This window comes from Falco peregrinus, chromosome 8 (genome assembly GCF_023634155.1).
Source record: "Falco peregrinus isolate bFalPer1 chromosome 8, bFalPer1.pri, whole genome shotgun sequence".
Classification (NCBI taxonomy): domain Eukaryota; kingdom Metazoa; phylum Chordata; class Aves; order Falconiformes; family Falconidae; genus Falco; species Falco peregrinus.
This window is the reverse complement of record NC_073728.1, coordinates 65,644,170-65,666,656: the sequence shown is the minus strand read 5'-3', so window position 1 is coordinate 65,666,656 and position 22,487 is coordinate 65,644,170. Positions and strand designations below refer to the sequence as shown.

At 38.7% G+C, this 22,487-nt stretch overlaps 1 protein-coding gene across 2 annotated transcripts in view; it reads right to left on the bottom strand.

Moving 5' to 3' along the window:
- NR3C1 (nuclear receptor subfamily 3 group C member 1) overlaps positions 1-22,487 on the bottom strand; it is a 73,613-nt gene continuing 51,126 nt past the window's right edge. The window contains exons 5-9 of one of the 2 annotated variants that reach the window (XM_055811566.1): positions 21,701-21,979; positions 18,574-18,718; positions 8,998-9,128; positions 5,905-6,062; positions 1-4,930 (exon numbers count right to left, since the gene is read on the bottom strand). In XM_055811566.1, the coding sequence (XP_055667541.1) occupies positions 4,778-4,930; positions 5,905-6,062; positions 8,998-9,128; positions 18,574-18,718; positions 21,701-21,979 (866 nt within the window). In that variant the 3' untranslated portion in view covers positions 1-4,777. Of the gene's footprint in view, positions 4,931-5,904; positions 6,063-7,316; positions 7,459-8,997; positions 9,129-18,573; positions 18,719-21,700; positions 21,980-22,487 lie in introns of those variants that run through there. The other variant, XM_055811567.1, reaches the window with a different exon arrangement.

Sequence of the window (22,487 nt, the reverse complement as noted above, 5' to 3'; positions counted from 1 at the left end):
TGGAGATTTACCAGGTGAGCACCCGGTGCCTTGCATTGTATTTTGTTTTCCTTCTATTACTAACATTTTAGTGTCCAGTACTTGCCTTGTAAGGAGCTTTTACCAACATTCTGAAAAGCATCAAATAAGTTATTTGCAGTAACAAAATAAATTTTCGATCAATTCTAATTTTTTTTTCTAAATACACTTTGTGCTGTTTTTCTCAGTTTAGTTGTCCTGACAGCTTTACTCCTGTCTGTTTGGTATGTGTGCATTTGCACAGACCTGCTTTTGATTTGATTAGAAAATTATGGTACTGATTCCCCTCTAGAAAATGGATGCTATGAATGCAATGACAAAACTGGCAAGGTTTGGGAAATGCAAGTAGTGATTTTCTATGAAATTCTTAATCTGAACTTAATTATCAGAAATTCTCCCCCTTTAGAACTATGGCAGCAATTAGCTTTAGCATAAATAATTTTTGAGTATGAGCTGAATAATACAAACAACAGAAATGAGCTCAGCTGTCAGAACCAAGCCTCTCTGAGCACACAGCAAAAACTCTACAAAAGCATTTTGGGGCCATTTAATGAAAAAAGCAGAATTTTATTATATGGTTTCTGTCCATTATTTGGCATTGCTGTAAATGGCTCACATTTACTGCAACTTCTGTACAGATGTGTGGCTTTGTATTACCAGAACAGCAAATTTAAATGAAAAAATAAATGTTCAACAATTCCACACAAGCTTTTACAGTCCAACATTTCACTGAGTAGGTGAAAACTACAGACTTGTTACTACAGAATTATTCAGCATGAATAAAAAACTACAACTTTTATTTTTAAACAGGAGTCACGGGTTTAATTTTTTATGCTGTTTAAAATTACTGTGATAAAAATAATGATTTTTTAATAATGCCATACACCGGTATGATATAGGATTTGTCCCCAGTATATATCTTTTGTTTAATATACAAAATAGAATAATGACACATTGCTGACTCTATGCTGTTATGCGAATTAGTTTGGAGGTGGGGATATTTTCATACACACAGCCTTTCATCAGAAAGCGAGTGCCTCTTGCTGGTTTAGAGGACCTAATCCTTTCCTGAAAATTTGGTTCCTATGTAACATTGATGGCTTGGCAACACCTGGTTGCAGACTGGACTAAGGATAGAGCTTGACTAGTATGTAATACACACAATCTCTTAAGAAACTCACTCTAAGGTATGACCCTGAAGTCCTCACTCGCTGAAGTTTGACTATGGGAAACAGGATTTTGCTGTCTTTCATCCAGGCACTTCCTCCTGTTTTCTACCTTTTTCCTGCAAAAATGGCGAGGTCGTTTTTCAGCTTCAATGGGCACCTACTCCCAGCCCCCTCCCTCCTCTGCCAGCTGCAAAGCTCCTCCGTTTCTGTCGCTGGGGGCGATGCCCAGGCTGTGTGAGACTGGCAGCAGCTCCTGCTCCATCCCCGCTCCCTGGCTTCTCCTACATAAGGCCATCGCTAGCATTTGTCGTGTGCAAGTCCCACCACACAGCACGTGCGTGTCCTGAGCTGCCGGCGGCGGCCGTCCCTCGGTCAGATGCATGCACTTTGTGATAAGGCACTGAAGAGACGAAGTCAGAATTCTCCCTGCTTTATCCAGAGTGCAGATACTACCCACTGCTACAAGGACTACGGATACACAGGACATGGACTTCTCACTGCTTACTAAAGTACTACGTATTTTTAATAATGAAGTTTAAAACTTAACAGCACATACAGGGTGATTGCTTTCTTCTAACATCACAGCTTCCTTTTTTTCTTCTAACATCACAGCTTCCTTTTTTTTTTTTCCTTAAATCCATAAACTAAAAACGAATATACAGGCATATAGACAAAAAGGGGGTAGAGTGCCTCTCTTCTCCTACATTATCAGTTCTCTCAAGATGGTGATAATTTGCTCGTGTTCACTGTAGTTAACTTTCCTGGTGGCAAAAAAAAAGTTTTGTATCTCTGTGTATACAAATGCACAAATGTTTGCACGTGTGCATACATGCACACACACTCGTTCTTTCATACAAGCTCAAATTGAGGTATCTGGGGATGTAATTCTTAAAAACAATTCTCTGAAGTAAAACCAGTTTTCCTTTTAACTGAAGAGCCCACCTGAAAGCAAAGTGCATGAAACTCCTATCTGTATCTCAAATGGGTCGCGTGAATATTTTCATCGAGTTGGGCTGAAAATTGTAATTAAAATACTGAACTTTACGTTAACTGTTACAAAATGTACATATTCTTTACAGATCAAAGAGAAGAGAATGCTTACTTTTTTTTTAATTAAAGATGATATTTTACTCCAAAGTACTGAATATAGTATCTTTTTTAATAGGTATAACGTTCAAAAAGAGATTTAAGAAAGGATGAAAATTTAGTTTCCTATTTCACTTGGAAACAAACTTTTGCTGAACAATAGAAATGTGTTAGTGTATTGTGAACAACCTATGCTCTATATTTACATATTGCTGGTACCTGTATGTGTATTATTGCCAAATTTTTCAAGCTGTTTTTGCTGTGGTATGTGAGGCTGTATATGAAATTAACCCCGTATGTTCAGAGGTGGATGTATGCATGCATACACACGCATCTTTCCGGCTTACATTTTTTGCAGCGGAGGTCTGATTTAGCGATTAATCGTGAATGGTAACTAACCATACAGATAGGAGTATTCCACCCAAACGCCAACTCGAATTTTTACACAGTGATTTGATAAACATAAAGTCAACCCTAAAAACATCTACAGAACATAGGTTTTCCTTTCTAGACAGAGTACTTCTTTGGATACAAAACACCGATGCCTTCAGTACTACCTCCAGACAAACCACAACTTGTACGAGTTACCATTCAGCATATTTGTGACCCCTACAAAAAATATAATTACATGTATCATGATAAAGCAATCTGTCATCTAAAAATCATCCTTATTATACACTATACAAGCTATTTTACAATCATTTAATAAATTGCTTTTAAAGCTGCAGTAGCCCTTCCCTTCTTTTCTTGGATCAGCGAATATACCGATTATACATATTTGAAACTATAACTAAATATAAAAATATATTAGGTTTTTTATTTTATCAGATGATCATTCTCATTTCTATTACACAAATAATCTGGCCACTTTAAGTAAAAATCAAATTTTTAGAGTGGCTTAGTAAATATTTAAATTTTGTGATACAGAAAATTGTTAAGGTGCACATAGAAAAGGCTACTACAGCTTCTAAACGTTTTAAAATATAGTTATCAATGGCAACAAGGAGAAATTCACAAGACCTATGGTAATTTTATGGCACACTAGTAATTCAGTATGAAGGGATGCAGCCTTACAAAGACAGAAAGTCTGACGTACAACTCTAAGACCACAATATCAGTAGCGGAGCCTTCCTGCTCTCCAGGAAAGAGGATGAACCAGTCAGTGACAGGTGTTGTGAAAATGGGTCTCTAACCACAGGAGTTTGGAGCCTGGATATCCAGAGTTACGGTCAGCTGGTGCAGCTGCTCTGCTTTACTGCCTGCATGACGGTAAACATTTCACTGAAGAGATTTCTAGATTCGATACAGGAAAACAGAACAAAACCAGACCACTGGGAATAATTACACGTCTGCCTCTTCAGTCAATAGTATTTTTCCATATATATACTTGTACGATGATAGATTTAAGTGTATAGAAAATGTGAGTTTCTCCACATAGAAGTAAACTTTTCTTAAGCTATGCATATTTTCCTGAAAATTTCCTGATGGGCAGTCAGGACTGATCTTCTTGGCATCAATGCAGCCCATGACTCTTATAGTTATGGCTGTTGCATTTTATGCAAAAATCAGGCTTTTTTTTTCCCCCCCCCAATATATAAAATAACCTGCTCATTTACATCCAGTTAGGATTGGGTTAACTTTCTATGAATCTGCATATCCAACACTTTTTGCACATATACCAAAAGTATTTGTTTCATTTGCCTCTATCTAAATTAGATTTGAGTGTTCTCCCACCCACCCTGGACCTTAAAAAAAGGCCAATTTTTTATGGTCACTTTGACAGTTGAAAGTTATTAGGTTAGAAAAGCCCATCCCATTTTCACATGAATATACTCAAGGATTAATGTCTAGAGGTCATTTAGGAAAGCTACAAGCTGCCCCACCTTAAAAAACCAGCTGTACAATAGGCATCTTGAAGTATTACAAAAAAATTATGTAAGAAAAAATGAACAAGCCTAGTTCACGGTATATAAAGTTAAAGGAAATTGCTAAAACCAGACAGTAATAGCTATAAAAGGCACAACTTCCCTTTTCTGATATACACTTGTAAACTTTCTTAAGGTTACATGCATAAACCAAAATGCTACCTTAACTTTAAAAAAAAATATCCAAAACACTTTACTAAAAAAAAAAAAAAAAAAGCCTAGAAAATTGTCTCCAGCCAACTGCAGAAATTAATTAGCAGAAAGTTTGTAACACAGCCTCAGATCTTGTCACCGGTGGTTTTGATGCATCCATGGATGTTGCACGAGGGGAGAGAGAGAATTTCTGACAAATAAGATTTATTTTCCTTTCCTTTCTCTCCAATAATTTACCAAATGTGAGAAATACGCTGCTTCTATAGCCTAAATCTTGGCCCTCTGTAAACCACATGTAGTGCATAATTACAAAAGAAACACCGCTGCAAGGACAAAATTAACAAGTTCTGTCGTTTGTTTTTTTTCTTTACAAAAAACCCCTATCATTTGACGTTTTCTTAAGGCAACCCTTTTGTATTAAGGCAGTCACTTTTGATGAAATAAGAGCTTCTTGATATTTCCATTTGAATATTTTGGTATCTGATTGCTGATGATTTCTGCCAACATTTCTGGGAATTCAATACTCATGGATTTATCCAAAAATGTCTGGAAGCAAAAGCTCAGAAGATTTTCAACCACCTACAAGTGACAAAGCAAAGAATTACTTTCACACGAACACATGCAGAAGAACTATAAACCTACACTCTTCCTTCCTTCCCAACTCCTGCACGTGCTGCCAGCCACCTACCACCAGCACACCTCACACCCTGCTCAGATAATACTTGCAACTCAGGGCAGACATGCACTATTACCCTCATTTTAATTAGTAAGTCTTGTAAATGGAATTCTAAAGTAAGACAAGTGAACAGATTCTGCAAGGTCTTTAGAAATACTGAAGTGATTTTTTATCAATTCCCAGACTAGCATATAAACATCATACATATGGACAAGCTTAGTAAGATCCTTCCAGGTGCTTGGTGCAGTAACAACAACAACAAAAAGTAATTCTGAGGTCTCAAAGTTTCCCTTGCTTTATCCAGCTTAAACACTACTTGGACTACTTTGTACTATACACACAATTTGGAGTACTATACCACAGAAGGAGACAGACTGAATTCTCAAATTCCTTGCAAAATTAGACCACTACAATACTAAGAATAGAACTAATGCATTATTTTAAACATAATTTCAAATAAGTCCACAGATTCTTGAATAGTTTGCCTCTGAGGTAATAGTGTTTTTAAACTTCACATCTCTGCTACTGCTGCAAAACCATTTACAATTTCTGAGTTCCTCCATTTTAAAGCAACACCATTTTTAAAAGCCTGAGAGACTGAGAATTACATTAGTTATAAAATTAATTGCTGTGGAGTCCACTGTAAAAGTAGCCTGAAAGCACAATGTTCACCTCTTTTAATTAGCCTTTAGTTAGAGAGTAGGGGAGCACAACCACCTCTTCCAACTTCCCCCCCCCCCCCCCCCGGGTATTTATCCCTTTAAATTAAAAAAAAAAAAGAAAAAAAAGAAAAAAAAAGAAAAGGATAGGGGAGATTACTGTCACGTCCACAAACTTATTTATCTGGAATGTCTAAAGCATTCATTTAAGAACTTACATCATGCATAGAGTCCAACAGTTTAGTCAGTTGATAAAATCGCTGCCAGTTCTGGCTTGAGTTCCCTTCTCTTTTCACTATGGCCTTTCCCAGCTCTTTAATGTACGTCATACGAATTTCTTCAAATAAAGACTGACTCTTCAGGCCTTCCTTGGGAACTGTAACATTGATATGAACCTTTAAGACATTATACATCTATGAATTGTGTCATTATTTAAGTTCTCTTACCTTAGTTACACAAAAATGACCAAAGGAAAAAGGACTTGGACTTCATGAAGTATCAGCTTAGAGACAAGGAAAGGGAGCAGAAACTGAGACAGTTGAAAAGTTGAACAAATAGCACAGGACTGCTGGCAAAATACAACATAAAAAAACCCCAAAGGTAACCCAACAAGGAATAGAAGGAAGTGAACTGTACCACGGAGGCAACAACACTAAGCCATGGAACTGCCTTGCTGAAGGACCACCAGGGATGGTGTTCAACTGTTCTCCACGTCTGGGAAAATGTGACATTGGAAAGATTCCATAAAAATTCTCTGTGCCGAGGGAAGAGCAAGGTTAGGATCACAAGATGGCTTGGCTTGGCAAGGATCTTGAAAGATCATTTAGTTCCAAGCCTCCTGACATGGATCAAATAACGCATACAGGCAAGGCAGTAACAGAGAGACTGGGCAACAAACTGAGTGCCCAAGCCAGCAAGGACTCAGGTCTCGGGCACAGCTTCTTGGAATAGGGATGGGACATCAAGATAGTGCCAGTGAGACGAGGAGCTGTGGGCTGGAAACCCAAGGAGTGAGGACTGAGGCCCGTATTCAGACTCAAATCTATGTTAAGTCCCTGTGCTGACATCGTCCTACTAGGATGATCATTCTTAAAGGCCAAGAGCCAGTAAGCAAATCAGGTCAAATCAAGCATATGGACCCCAGTGGTCCTTCAGATGCTTGATTTGAAGCCTTTCATTATCTTGGCAAAGTGAATAGAAAGAGCTGGAGATAGAGAGAGCGCTGAGACAGAGTTAACTGAAAGCAAGAGAGGAGGAAAGAGGCCCCTAAAGCACACTCCCTTCCTTACAGACCCCAACCCTCACTGCATTGTCAGCATCTCCCAGATGTTGGGAGTGAAGATCTTTTCTGCCTTGTCTACACAGGAGATGACAACATGTCAATTGTTGCTTCAGTAATTTAAATGGAAAAGGTCCGAGAGCTACATCTATGTGAGCTACACATCTAGACCCGCATGGGATTCTTCCTCTTCTCTTGGAAAACTTACGCAGAAACACAATAAACATAAATTAAAATTGTGAAGTAATGGATTTATCTATACAAATTTCAGCTATTCAATTTTCAGAAGTTCCACAATATACTGCTTACAAGACGTACATACTTGAAATGTGAAAATATATTGTCCTTCACCTTAAATACAACAAAGAGGCCCTTCTGCTGGTTAACGTCAGTGCCTGCCGTACTCCACTCGTGAATGGGCTTAATTCTACAAGAGCTGTCTGTCTCTTCACCATCTCTGCCGTGGAAATTCTTTAAAGGAAATTTCCAGTTCCTGTAAGGAAAATTGGCCTACACCACATCAAAAACTCTTGAGGAATTTCTGGGAGAGATTTCAGAAACGGCTTTGAATCTGCAGTTTCAGGGAAGTTTCAAGCTCCTACAAAGCCCACAGTAGTGTGGAACTGGAAGCTTCCTCTGAAAAGAGCCCTTGTTCCAGTCCTAGGCTTGGCAGGCGAGGTGTGCTGGTCCTGCGGAGGAGCTGGTCAGGCGGCGAGCTATGCCCGACACCGCTCCCACCTGCACCTGGTACCCTGGGCTTCCCTGAGCATCTTATGCTTTGTGGTGACATCCCCCTGCTTTCATTAGGGAAAAGCCACAGCTAATGAGTTCTCATTTGATTGACGCTGTCATTCACTGGAAATACTTAAGATCAGGAATGTTTGAACCCTCGGTGCAATAAACTGTTTAAACTTCCAAAAATACCTACTCTTCATCTCGTAGAAGTACTACGTTGAACAATCTTTACTTGCATCGCTGCTCTTACTGATAATTCGAAAGCATACCAGCATACCTGCCACCACACTAAAACAAAAATAATCTGTCAAGAAGACTCAGCAAAGGCTCCAGAAAATGACAGTCACTGCTTCAGATTCGGCTGTCTCGGTCCTGGGAGGCTGCAGGTACCACCGTGTCAGCCACGGCACAGGCAGGAACACGCTCTAACTGCTCAGACGCGTGGAGCAACACCTGGCTCACACCTACTCACAGCATGCACACGTACTCTTTGCTATGGCGAGCCCCTTCCTCGAGGGGCTACAGCCCTACAGTGCACGAGGAGGAAACAGTCACTAGGTACCAGTGAGTGTCAATACAGGGTAAAAACGACAACGTAAAAGTTAATTTACATAATGTCTCATATTAGTTTATTTCTGTATATTCTAAAAGGATTATCCTGACACCCTACTTTGACCTTTCATGCAGTACAGACAACAGGAATTTACTAAGCTGTGACTTGTTTTAACTACAGCATATCCTATGGAAAGACATAAACCCCACCATGTAGTGTACTATATAAATCTATCCTATGATATGTATCGTAAATCTGCCATATACTTTTTAGAGGCAAATGCAAAAAGCCATATTTGTACTTAACAGTTTTTAAACAACTTCTGGAGGAGTTTGATAACTTTTTTTTGGGGAAGCTGCTTCACTGGATCAGAACCTCCTTACAGGTGGTGGTGGTTTTTTTGGGATTTTTTTTTTTTGGTTGGTTCGGTTTTAAATATTTTATGGGCATGAAGTTATAGCTTTGCCCATTTCTCTGTGTCCTGAACTACTCAGCCTGTTTGTGATTTACATATTTTTGAAGAATTTTAAATTGCAATTCTGAGTTAGGCACCTCTGTTGGAGTTGTGAAGTTTTGAACACAATCTATAGTATCTTAGCATAAACTTCTTATCTGCTAAAAGCAGAACTTCCTTCACTAACCCTAAATAGTCAGGTGCCAAGAAACACGTTCTACACATCCACACTCATAATACTAGCAAGTTAAAACTTAAATTGTCACATAGGCATTTAACCATTCACTTACCTGTAGAGAGGAGAAGTAATGTTTTCATGCAGAGATACTCTTCATATGAGACCTGTAGCCGTGATAGCTCTCGGGCAACCATAAGCATGTGTTTGCATTGTTCATACATACATGGTAGATTCATTCTCTGTCTGATAAATAAAAGCATAAAAAATAGTTAAAACATCTAGATATTTAAAAGTTGTATATCTAAGTTTTTCCATGCTTCATTCAGGAGCAGCAGCATTGTAGAGGAAGATGATAAACTAGTACATGATGTATCTCACAGCAAAATTACGTTCGGTTTTTCTCCAGTGAACCAGTTCAGGTCGACTGTCTTGGTCGCCACTACAAACACTGGCCCACAACTGCAGCACGAGGGGAGCATGATGTATTAAATCCCAGTGTTATAAAGGAAGCCTGTCTTTACCAAGTACCGATCAATAAGCTGTTATCCACAGCCAACACAACAGTTCAGCACAAACTCGACAAAGATCAGGTCGCTGTGAGACAAAGCTCTCCGAGTCTGGCAGTCTTAAAGTATTTAATCTGTGTAAAGCAGGGGTCCTCAAACTACGGCCCGTGGACCGGATACAGCTCCCCAGGGTCCTCAATCCAGCCCCCAGTATTTACAGAACCCCCCTGCTCCCCCCCGCCGGGGGCTGGGGGGGGAAACCAAGCAGCCGCAAATGGCTGCCTGCCACTTCATCCGTGCCGGCCCCCTGTTTAAAAAGTTTGAGGACCCCTGGTGTAAAGAAACATGATGGTATACTACACTAGAGAGATTTCTCTAGTTCTTTCCAGACTTTTGAGAAGTTCACTTAAATTGAATACATATTTGCTTACTAGTGATAGCATCAACTTTCTGTAACTTCTCAATTTTCAAAGTGACTTTATACTTCTCGTATCCTTTTACATTCTTAAAACAATGCCTAGTACTGTAATTAAATTGAATTACCTTTGTACTGTAATAATAAGGTTTCTAACCATAAATGGAAAGACACATCAACAACCAAAGGAAAAATCTTGGAAAGCACTTACTTGAAATCAGAATGACAAACATTACGTATTTGTATATTCTTTTCATTTTATATTTTCTATTTTAATGAAACCCTGCACCAAGAAAGGAACTCCTCCTTTTATTTAGTACCTCACCTGATGCAATGATCCTCTTTACACGAGGTTTTACGGCAGGTTACTGTGAATACTGCTGGATTACAGTTTTGGGTGGGAAATGAACAAGAAGAACAAAATAATTCTGAAGAGTGTATGAGAGATTGATGCTTTTCCATGTAACTTTTGTAGAGAAACAGTAAGCAAAATAGTACTTTTCAAATGCAATGACTACACAATCTCTCTACAGTGATGCTAGCAATTTAATTTTCATTGTGTGTCAGCTTTTATAAGACATCACCTATTTGATATTATAATCTAAACAAAGACACAGACAAAACTGAATCCCAGTATAAGTTAAGAGTAAGATTTGGTTTATTAAACTACTACAATTCCTCCAAAGGTGCTATCATTTTCCAGTTCTCCCTTCCTTCGCCCTGCAAGAGAATTCTGTAATTTACCCTCACAAGCATCCTTGTGATGAATGAAATGAAAACAAGAAGAAACATGCACCTTTCTCAAGGTGCAAACGTCTAAGAATTCAGATGGATCTTGAAAGGCAGCAAGAAATACAAGCTACTGAAACTGTGTTAAAACCAACTCAAATACAAGTCTAAAACCCCATCATTTCCAAACGCATGCTGTTGGACATTTCCTTCAGTGGGAAATGATCCTGTGGCACTGCACTGCACACAAATGGTACCTACTGCTATACATACATGCATGCATGTATGTACACAAATCTAGAAACACTGACATTATGTTTTGAGTTCAATAATCAAGGAGTAACAGTGAGAATACAAAGCACACAGGAGGTAAACTGCATAAAATAGGAATAAGCTTAAGAGGTTCAGTTGTAGGATTGTTTCCCAGGGCACTTGATACAAAGCCACTCCTTGGCTGTTTGGCAAATTTTCTCCTAACCCCTCTGGGTCATACTGAAGGGCATCTTACATATTTCGAATTGAGTAACTTGAACACATCCTATGACAGGGCTCAGCAGTTTTCCTCATGTAAAACTATGACCATTTCTGGGCAGAAGGTTAAAATAAACATTATGAAATGGGTCAGCCTGTGATTTATTTCCATCTGCTGTATATACAATCGCATCCACAAGTCTGAGAATCTGTATGAAGACATGCAAATTTCTGGTAATACCAAGGCTATGCAAATTGCAGTTCTCAAAAAACGAGAGTGAAGCACAGCCTCTCTCCCTTCAGAGAAGCCTGAGCGCACAGATGAGCTCTGCACTATGCCCTCAAGGGCAGCGGATGCAGGCTGTGTCAGAACAAGAGGGAAGCTGATTCATTGGATAGTCCTTAAGGCTGGCAAGTGGTCTGGGAAGAGGTCCCAGACATTGCCCTCGCAGATCTCCTGGCTGGAGCACATCAGATGATCTCAGCTGCCACAAGGCTGTGTGTGGAGGGAGGCTGTTCCAGGACCTGGGCGAGTCACCGACCAAACATTCAGTGAAGAGAAGTGGCTTCAGGGCACTCTCCTTGCCCCCTGCTCTGTTTCACCGGTACCCCTCCCTACAAAGCGCATTTAGCAACTTTCTGAATTAATTTACTCACACAAACCAAATGCAATACTTAAACTAGGTACTAAGCTAATTAAAATAGATGCTACACTTAACGATGACATCACATATGATTTCTTCTTAGCAGAAACTGTCTACAGAACCATATGGACTTTGTGGAGTCTTCAAGTAAAGCTCTGGTGGCCACCAGGGCTGGCAATCAGGGGGAGCTGTAGGGTCTTGGCAGCTGCCTGTACCCCACAGAGCCAAGCAGCTGCTGGCACAGGAGGCAGAGCCAGTGTGGAGCCCCTGGGAGATCCCAGTGACGCCAGGCAGGTCCCAGCAGTTCAGTGCTTTAGCAGTTATCGCTATTCCTATAGATTGAGACTAACTGACTAACGGTATTTTATCACTTTTGAAGTGATCCTGCTTTAGTGATTGTAAATCTAGTCTGATTTGAATTGCCTTCTTGCAAGTATCCAGTATTCCTCTGCTTTTGTAACCAGCTGCCTTGGCAAGGAACATGCTAGTTGAGCTGAAAGTTTTAGCTCTGTGAAAGCCCATGTAATAATGTACATGGGATGTACATACGCATTCTCTGTGGGATGCATGTTGATGATAAAAGCATGTGATTATTTTCAACACTGCTGTGAGTCATTCAGTTCAGCTAAGTCTATAAAAGAATAAAAATCAGTAAACAAGATGCTGGTATTCTGAAAAACAGATGATACCAACTCCACAGAATTAGTTACAAAAGAATGTTCGGAAACAATTCTGGGAATAAGAGAACCGATAAACCCCTGCTTATAGAACCGTAACCACTTGTTATTTTCCTTCTATTCAAGTAACACCAATACAGATATTCCGTATGGCATGTAATATTATAATGGCAAACGAGACCATGGAACTGACCTCAAACCTAAGAGTAAAGAGCTAAGATGACGAGTATGCAAACAGAGTCAAAATCCTAAGACACAGACTCCCAAGAACTTCTAAAGCTAGGCAGCAACTAAATGACATTTACTACTTGATGAACACATTGTGCATTAGTTAGTTGCTCACTGTAATTTCATGTACACCGTGACATAATGAGAGGCCCAAAGATGACACAGTAATAGTGCCAGTTCCAACAAAAGCATGTTTTGAATCATGAACTGTGCAGTTATACAATAGTAAAAAAAATCACAGGTTTATACAATCTCCAAATACTAAACGATAGTCTAAAGCCTGATTTATTAAGCTGCCAAGCTTTTTCAACAACTTGAATTGAGTTTTGTGTGTGTATAAAAATACATACATTAGATATAAAACTACCAGCTAGTATAGACATAACTCCATTAAAAAAATACCATTTTTCTTGTTCTGAAACATAAAATTATGAGCTTACTGAACAGTCACACACTGATCCATTAAAGCATGTTATTTCTATACAGAAATGAAGTATAGAAATGTAAATCTGAAATATTTTCTGAAGACTTAAAATAACTCAAAATGCATTTTTGCCCCTCACTTGATGAAGAGTAGGAATCCCCCCTCCCCCCAACCTGCCTGGAGATGGAAACCTGTCAAGGGCTGCTCTGGAGTTTTTCCCTGAGCAGAAAATGCAGTGGGGAGGGCAATGGCAGTTTTACACACTGGAGGTGTACTTGTGCAACCCAGAGGCAGCTTTTCTGCTGACTGAAGCGCAAAGGGGGTCGGGCAGTAATTGCCATTCAACAGATCACTGAATGTAAGGGAGCACTAAATGCTTCCCATTTTCCTACCGAGGCTTACCAGTGCCAGCTGTTCAGGTCTGCAGCCCTTGATGCTGCCCTGTTCAGGTCTGCAGCCCTTGATGCTGCCCCCTCCCTGAAGGCGAAGGCAGGAAGCAGCCGAGGGACCACCGTGAACTTCCCTGCCTGCTGGGAGCACCCGCAGCGTGCTGCCTGAACTGCCCCCCTGCCCCTAGTTAGCTCCTGAGAGAGAGGCCTTGGCGTCAAGACCTGGATCAACTGGAATAGCCAGGAGTTCAAAAAGCTGGACGCAGGAGGAATGAAGTGACAATATGAAGTAGAAACAATAGCTGGACCTTCAGAACTCATCTGGTCTTTCTGGTTTTTGTGGACAAACAAATTAAAAGCTCCACTGTACAGATGCAGCGTATGCGTATGAAGTGAAAACAACACGGTGTGTACATACGGTGAACCTTTTCTGCACTTGACAAATGCTATGGGAAATAATTTATTTTCCTAGACAGCAACTTCATAATCCGCTCTATCAGACACGTTAACTTAGGATGTCCAATATGTGATAAACATTATTCAAATATATTGGATGACTGACCTTCTTTTTGGTTTGGTGTCGTGCCACCCATCCCCCCATCCCTCAAAGAAATGACAGGAGTACAGACATAAAAATGGAATACTCAATAGACTGGTGAAATGACTAGGCTGCCAGCTTAAGACTTAAGAAGAAGAAGAGTGTTTAGCTCTCTTTCCCACCACAGACTGCATCGATCATACTTGGAAAATTCAGTTATGGAGGAATCTACAATAGTACTTAGAATAGCAGAATAGTGACATTCAGCACTACTACAGCTGAAGCTACCTGAGCACTAAGCAAAAAAATATCCATTGATTTCTGGGAAGTTTTTTGTGCATTCACAGTAAGGTATTTATAAACACTAAGGATCTGTTAGCTGAAAATGTAGCATGACAAACCTTTTAATGGATTAGACGGGTTCTTTATGTACAGCCCAGTTACACACAGTTGCCTGAAAAGTGCTGACATGAACTAGTGGATCTTGCTACTCCATGTATGTAAGCAGTAACTACTCAAGAATAATACTGGACAGGGTCAGTGCAAGGATAAATGCATGAAAGACTGATGTTGCTCAGATGGTTGAGCAGATACATAAAACTACAGAAAGTCTTATTATCCTCGTAAAGGAATCAATCTCCCAATATTTTGCAGTTATGTCCATTTAAATCACCTAGGCTTAGAGAACCCCTCTAAAACAGTGTTTCTCTTCCTGAAGGTGAAGACACTGAATTGTACCAAGTAAGAGGACAAGTCTTCAAAGCTCAGAAACTGAATAAAATAAATGGTTTCTAGAAACCTATATAAAACCCAAAGAAAATTAAAAGAGAAGTAATTGCACTTATCTGTAATCATACAACTAACACAGTGGAAGGCACTGTACGCTCTGTTGTTATGTATTATTCCCCCTGCCTCCATTAACATTAGCTGGGCAACCTTAGCTCTCAGTTGCAGATACGAAGTATTACTGACTTCTTTGCAACCATTACTCAATAACTCACACTGCATTCACATCCCTGAATACTTCATCTGAGTTAAACTGCTGCAAGCTACAGATAATGATGGCAGTAAGGAAGCGGTTTGAGACCAACTCTAGTTTATTGCTGTAATGAAGACACAAAGGAATATAAAGAAATAATGTGACAAGATGCCAGTCTGTTTCATTTCTTGATTTATGTTGTACATAGTAGCACTCATACTTTTCTTATGACCCTTCTGAAGGCCAATTGTTTGTAAGTTAAATTAAAGGAATTTTGGGGGTGAAAAGTAGGCTAAATGTATTTTTAAAAAATGATACTAATTGAGATCTGAATATGTGTAATTGCATATATACAGTGAGATGTTTATCACTTACACTATCATAGTGTATCACTATGTGATACACTGAATTTTGTTTGATGTGTAAACTCAAATTACACAACACAACTGCAAACCCATCCATGTCACTATTTGCCACTATTTTGTAAGGCTGAAATAAGTCTGTGTGAGGGGTTCACGTGAGGCTTGGAAGTTCTTTTGCCAACTCCTCCACTTGTTTGTACTTCCATTTAAGAAAAACAAGCACATCACCAATCTAAAAGCTGTGGCTTGAAGAGAGGAAGACTTCCTGCAGTTATTGTATTCTAACACAGTATGGGTACAGACATACAATTCTGTTCTAGTCCTCCACTGAAATAATGCTTTGAATCTGCAATTAATAGATATGAAGCCAGAACAAATTCTTAGTTACAAATGAAAAATATTCATATAAAGAACAGACCTACAGAATTGAACTTATGTCTCTTTATCTGCATGCAGAAATCTGCAACTATTGAATAGGAATCACAAAAATCTGATGCAGACTGCTTCAGTTAACTGTACAAATGACCATGATCCTAGACTTCAGACAATCAAAATTAAGGTTCCAATTCTGTTACACATGCAACACCTACGCCTAACTGTATTTAGTGGAATCAAGCTCTAAAATTTACAAGGAAAACTGACTTTTTCCCTATTATTCCAGAGAATTCACTGTAGTGTTACCAAATATTACAACTGTTCTTAGAATTATCAAACAATGAAGTTTTTTTGACTTTGAGAGGTGCTACTCTACCCATTTATTTTATAATGGTTAAATTAAGAAATATCGGATTCTTTCATCAAATAAAGTTAACTTACTACTCTACCTTGGACCTGTTTGTAGCATACCTAAAATGTTAGGCAAGAGCTTTAGGGGTGGTGGTGGTGGTGGTGCTGGGAAGGAGTTGTTTGGGTGAAAGGTCACAAAGATGTGTATCAGAAAGTAGCACTGAACAAAACCCCAGAATGGTTTAGGGAATATCATGTACTGCAGCACTGTCTTTTGAATGATGTATCAAGCAGAGAGAGTGGACACATCTGATCATTACAATCAAAGTGCATTTTTTTCTCGATGACTGTGATGTCTGTCGTCCTACCCAACATTTTAGCATTAGTGCTTGGTGCTTCCCCAGTGGCATGGCCCCTCTGGCTTTCCCTGTGGTACTGTGCTTCGTAAGCTTCTTATAACTCATGCAGTGGTTTTATATATTATTCAGTATTTGTCATGTTTAACTCAGAGGTGGCTATATTTTATTGATGAACGGTACATAAAAAGTTACAACCAGGGAGAGTTTTATTGGGAATGTGTAGAATAGTGGAGAAGAAATTGCAGTTCTCTCAGTCTACATATTGTATTGAAAACAAATGTCATGTTGATAAACAATTTATGTACCGAACCCGTAACTAGAATGAAATTGAGAATATTTACTGTAATAGGATTACCCTTGCAGGATTTTTTAGGAGTACCTAATACTTACTTGGAAAGCTCTGGTTTTGAGCCATGGATAAAACAGCAGGAGGCCTCTGACTTAAAGTAAATTAGATATTATTACACCTATTAGTGAAAACATCAATTACTTCGATTCTACCAGAGACCATTTTACTCCAGAGACATATTCTAAGAAGTTTAATGAACATAAGTACACAGATTGGTCTTCACCTGTCATCTGTTCCTCACTTTTTAAAAAAAAAAAACTATTGTAAAAAAATGGTTACAGTTTATAAAAGCCTGGACAAGTATTTAAATAGAAAAAAAACCCATAACAGGAATAAAGAAACATGAAAAAGAAGTACTCTGAAATGTAAATGTCTAATTACATAGAAACCATAACAATTATTATTACTTTTTTTAAACAGAGAATAGATTTGGGGCATCTGATACTGAAGTGCAATAGGAACAAAAATATTACAACTACTGTCCCAAAGCATGCCAAAAGCACTAGTATTGCCTCCATTTTAAGCACAGTAAAATTGAGACATGAATAAAACCTTGTCATACCTGCATCACTTCTTAAATTCTTGCTGGTGAAACTGCGATGCCAAAAAAAGTTTTTGATTGTATGTGTCAAAGGCCCTTTGTAATCATATTTATTAGTTACAGGCCCCACAAATGGGCTATACCATTTCATGAACAAAAGAAATGGCAAATCCATAGTGATAACATTGCTTTAATTGGAATCTACAGATGGGTAAACTAGGTTTTGAATGGCTCTGGCCAGCAACCTCGAAGATTTACATCCACAAAGCATTTTCAGCAACTAATTCAAAATAGAGACAAAATGCCTTTATAAATATTGCTAACATCACTGGCATTGCAAGACTGAAAGTTCACTTGAAAGGTTTGTTACAGACTACACAGACAACTCTTCCACCTGCTTGAAGAAGCAGCTTTTTAATATACGCACTGAAGGACACAGCTGCTGAAATGGCTTCAAAGGCAGGCAAGCATGACAGCCCATCGGGACCAATTCCCAAATACATCCCCATGGGAGAAGGTTGAGATGGAGGGTTTGCTCTCCAGATTGGAGGCAGAAAGGGATAATCTAACCTGATCTGTTACTACACCTTTGAACTATGCATATTTCTGTGCAAAACGTTTTTTCCTTCTGCATGTCAAACTAAGGCTTCTGCCCATCACCTTGACAATCCCGAATTCCCTCTCTCACTCCTCTACAATACAGAATTACTGCACAACACAAGTTTGAAAAATACAAGGAAAAACGATACACAGTACAAGAAAAAAGATGTCCAAATATTCTAGCAAATTCGACTTTCCTTGAAAGGTGATAACAAAGTTCAACAAATTAATACAAATCAAATATTTTTTGCCATTTGTAGCTTTGTCTTTTTAGCCAGATTTTAATCAGGCTCAGATATAAATGTTTAACTGATCGAGAATTCCACGAAACTGGTAGGACCGTACTATCACTTTTACACAATAACCATACAGAACATTACGCAATTTGCCAAACTTTTCTCTCCATCCCAGATATATTTTTAGCTTCAACTGTGTCGGCTCTGATAAAATGAAGGATTATAATGAATGCTGCAGGAACAGTCACAATATGGAACATTTCAATACAAACATCTCCCACAAAAACTTCTGGATATAAATACACTTAATAGCAAAAATACCTTTCTTTCATTTGACTTAAAAACACTAAGCAATCTCCTAAAAGAAAAACAAGTTGCAAATGCCAGACTGATTTGTGATCTGTTCCAAGAATTTGCTACCCAGAGATTCACCCCAAGTGCAAACCCCAGAAATACTGCATGGAGCATGCAGTATCACCCTAAGAAACTATGAAAATGACTAACGTCTTACTTACTCGTTAATAATGAGATCTGGTGCAAAGCACAGGAGATTTCCATTGGATTGTTTATATGATCTCCATCCTAACGCGAAAGCCATTAGGAACATCCACGAGTACTGCAGAAGGGTCATTTGGTCATCCAGATGTAAATTTCGGAAACCTGGGAAAAAAAATAAAATTGAGCTGTGACAGTATCAGTGGCAAACAAAAGACAAAAACCACCCATAACTTGGAAAAGGACCATGGTTATCAAAAGTCCAACTTCTGCATTATCAATGCAGATTATCACTTTTACAAGTGTACTTCATAAAAATTTCTGTTACTGTGATGACTGTACCTGAAATAACAAAATTTCTTGCAATTTTACAGTCACCTGATTCAGTCAGTATTTTAGACTAGATTTTTGGTGGAAGAAGAAAAGAAATTACAACAGTAAGACATATCTTATGAGAAAGTTCTTGCTGGACAAAAGAAACGCACTTTAAAAGGGGTGCAGAATTTCAATGCTATTTTCCAGCTACTAAAGTTACATTCAAATACTTAGTATACTATCAAGCAATCCTTTGCCTATGTCAAATTTCACATATGTAGAAATTCAGTGTTCATAACCACAGGACTCCAGTTACGTTTTCTGGACAATATGACTACGTATGAATCTTGAAAGGTTGGAATAGAAAGCTCCAGTATAACTCAATCTTGATCTGGTTTGAATGTGTAACTGTCAACCATACAAAACATACATAACACTGAAAAATAGCAAAAGAAAGCAACAGAAAGAGTAACTCCTGAACTCTGCATTATGCATTATAGTCACACTTAAGATATATACAGTTCAAAATAAATTCTCAGTACCCAATCTACAAAAGTACATGCACCCCGAAAGCCCTGGGCTCTGACAATCATGACATTAGTTACATTCTGGACGGACAGAACACCAGATGGCTAAGTCTTAATAGGTACTACAGGTAGTAAAAAGGGATGTTAATATTAAAATAAAAATAAAATCAGAATACATGTGTGCACTTAATCTGGAACTGATGGTCAGTTACATAGGTTACAGAAGACAACAATTATATTTAATAAAGATACACTATAATTCGTTGGGCTAGCTTCCAAAAATAACAGTATTTTTTACCTTTTGTGAGGGCAGTCCACTAGACAATAAATGGTTTAATGTCAAATTTTGTTCTTATTCAACAACAGTTGTACACTGACCTTAACAAAATATGTATTGCATTACTCACCATCATTAACTGCTTCTAATCTTATAATTCTAATACGTAGCATGAACAGAGCCAATTAAACAATGAGGAAATGTGTAAAATCTGAAAACTGGTCCCTCCAATAGTCTTAAAATGTTGGCAGCTTTTAATTAGCAACACTACTTCCTATTTGCTGCTAAATGTTGGCAGAATCTAAGTACTGTGCCATATTGAATCATTATTAAGGTCTGAATTCAAGTTGATTTTATTTAATTTTATTAAGCATCTGACATCTGAAGAGCTCGTAACTGCTGGTTCCTGACAATGTGCAAACAGACAGCATTCAGATTAATAAATAATGAAACCCTGGTATGTCTAACAACTTCAGAAAAAGCTTCTGGCTTTGGAGACAGCAGTAACTGCCATTTACCACTTCTAAAATACAACCAAAGTGTTTCAAAGTTATTTAAAACTTACTGGGTCAAATCTTTGCTCAAACACTTCTCAAGAAATTCTGGAACCCCAACTACAGGGTTTGGCAACCAATGCTGGTTTACTGTTAGTATGTCTGACAGCATACAACCAGGAGCAGTATATGCAAATTAAACACTCATGAAGAACTATCTTAGCAAACAAACAAACAAGATAAAAAGTGGTAAGAACAGCTCCTATTGATGTCATTGTTAAAGAGAAGATTGGCATTTTCCTTAAGAGCATATGTCCTCACCTGAAGGCTTTGTCTAATTAGGGAAACTTTTCAGAAGAGATTACGAACACACAACTGTTTTACAAAAAGGGTACCTAAATCTGTGTTGGTGAATACCAGATGGTCTCCTAAAGATCTGTCCCAGAAGATAGTGTGTGCATGTGAACTTCTAATGTAGATCTTAGCTAATTCAGCTTAATTCACTATTGCAGAATAGCCCTCAGACATTCAAGTGTCTTTATTCACATCTCTACTGGTCACATATTTGAGTTTACCAGCCTTTCTTTTCCACTGTTAATTTATTTCCCCCTGACTCAAAAGAGGCACCACTACGACTCATAAATTTAATTCTTAGACTTTTTCTTTTTTTTTTGGCAGATTTATTCTGTGATGTTATTATTGGGCCACATACGCATGATGGAGGTCTTTTTGCTAGGGTTTGTGCAATCAGGTAGTCCATGGAACTGAGTAAAAGTGAAAGGGAGGAAAACGCCAGCCTTTTCTCTGCCAGGAATAAACAGATCTACAGCTTTACTTTTGGCCCTGGCCTCTCCCCAGAGACATGCTATGGGATGCTATGTGTTATGTCCGAGGCGGGAGATCTGACATCACTTCTTCAGTAAGGCAGCTGCTAACTGTGTCTTCAGGAGGGAGCCAAGATAGCACCAAACCTTCCACATTCCCCAGGTGACAGGCAGTTTATAATCGCGTAGCTACAGTGCTTGAGAGAAAATGAACACCTTGACTTCCATGCTGAAACTGGACACTCAAATGTCTATTCCCAGCCAGGAAAAAACTACAGATGTGGTGAGGGGTAGTAAAAAAAGAACCATACACAAATGCAGGCCCAGACAAGCCATTACAGCAGTACCAGTCTGTAAAAGTCAAGAGAACCTCATTGCTGAAAGTATTCAAGAAGTAATTATTTAAGAGGTGGAGCTAGAGCTCATAAAAATAGTTGTCTATATTACTTCTAAAGCCAAATCTCCATTTTAATATAAATTTTAACACTCAGTGGTCCAAGGGTTCATGGAAAATTACCTAACTTGTAATTGTAGTAAATACATTTTTGCATCTGTATTTTTTCCTGCTTTTCCACTCCAGTGAGACATGAGTAAGCCCAAACATTACTAAAACTTCATCTGCAAAGGCTCTGAAGGAGACCAAATACAAAAGGCAGATTTTAAGCACAATAAAAAGACTACACTTTGTAATTAATGTATTTGCCTGTTACCTGGTATTGCCTTTGCCCACTTCACTGCAGCTACTACTTGCCGGCCTCCCAACATGTTGAGTGTTGACAGTATCCTCCAGCTGGAGTCTGGCAGCGTGCTGTCGTAGCCCGAGTACAGCACCTCTGGCTCAATCACCTCCAGCAGGGAAACCAGGGTCGGGGTCAGCTGCGGCAGGGATGCAGGAACGATGCTCTTGTTTCCAGGAGTTTCAGAAACATCCCGTGTTCCTGTTACGTTAGTCTGCTGAATTCCTTTTATCTTCTTCTTTGTTTTTCGAGCTGGGAAAGTTTTGGTAAGTCACAGGTTAGATAATGGAAAGTGACCGCACAGCAATAAAAATGTAACAAAGGAAATGCTGCTGACGTTTTCCTGCAGTTGTAGATCAGGCAACTGAAAATTTTAAAGCATTTTTTTCATAAAACTGCAAATAATGTCACACTAATTCTAATCATGCTTCCTGTGAAAATCAGTTTAGTTTACGTTTTAGTGAAAGTCACATTCATGTTAATGTTTCAAAATGTTAGATAACGCCTACAGGTATGTTACAAGGCCTGATCCTACGATTTCTATTACATGCAATTACATTTCAGTGAAACTCCATGTGACAGCATGACACCTGTTCCTAAATATTTTCAGAACTGTGCACTTTGTAAGTTCCTTAAGATACTAAGTATACAAACAGTGCAGAAGAAAGGGACACCCACCCCCAGTATTTAACGGGTAATAAATTCCTCAGTCTCTTGAGCCAGGGAAAATATTTTTTGGAAAATACTGCCAGAGGAGATT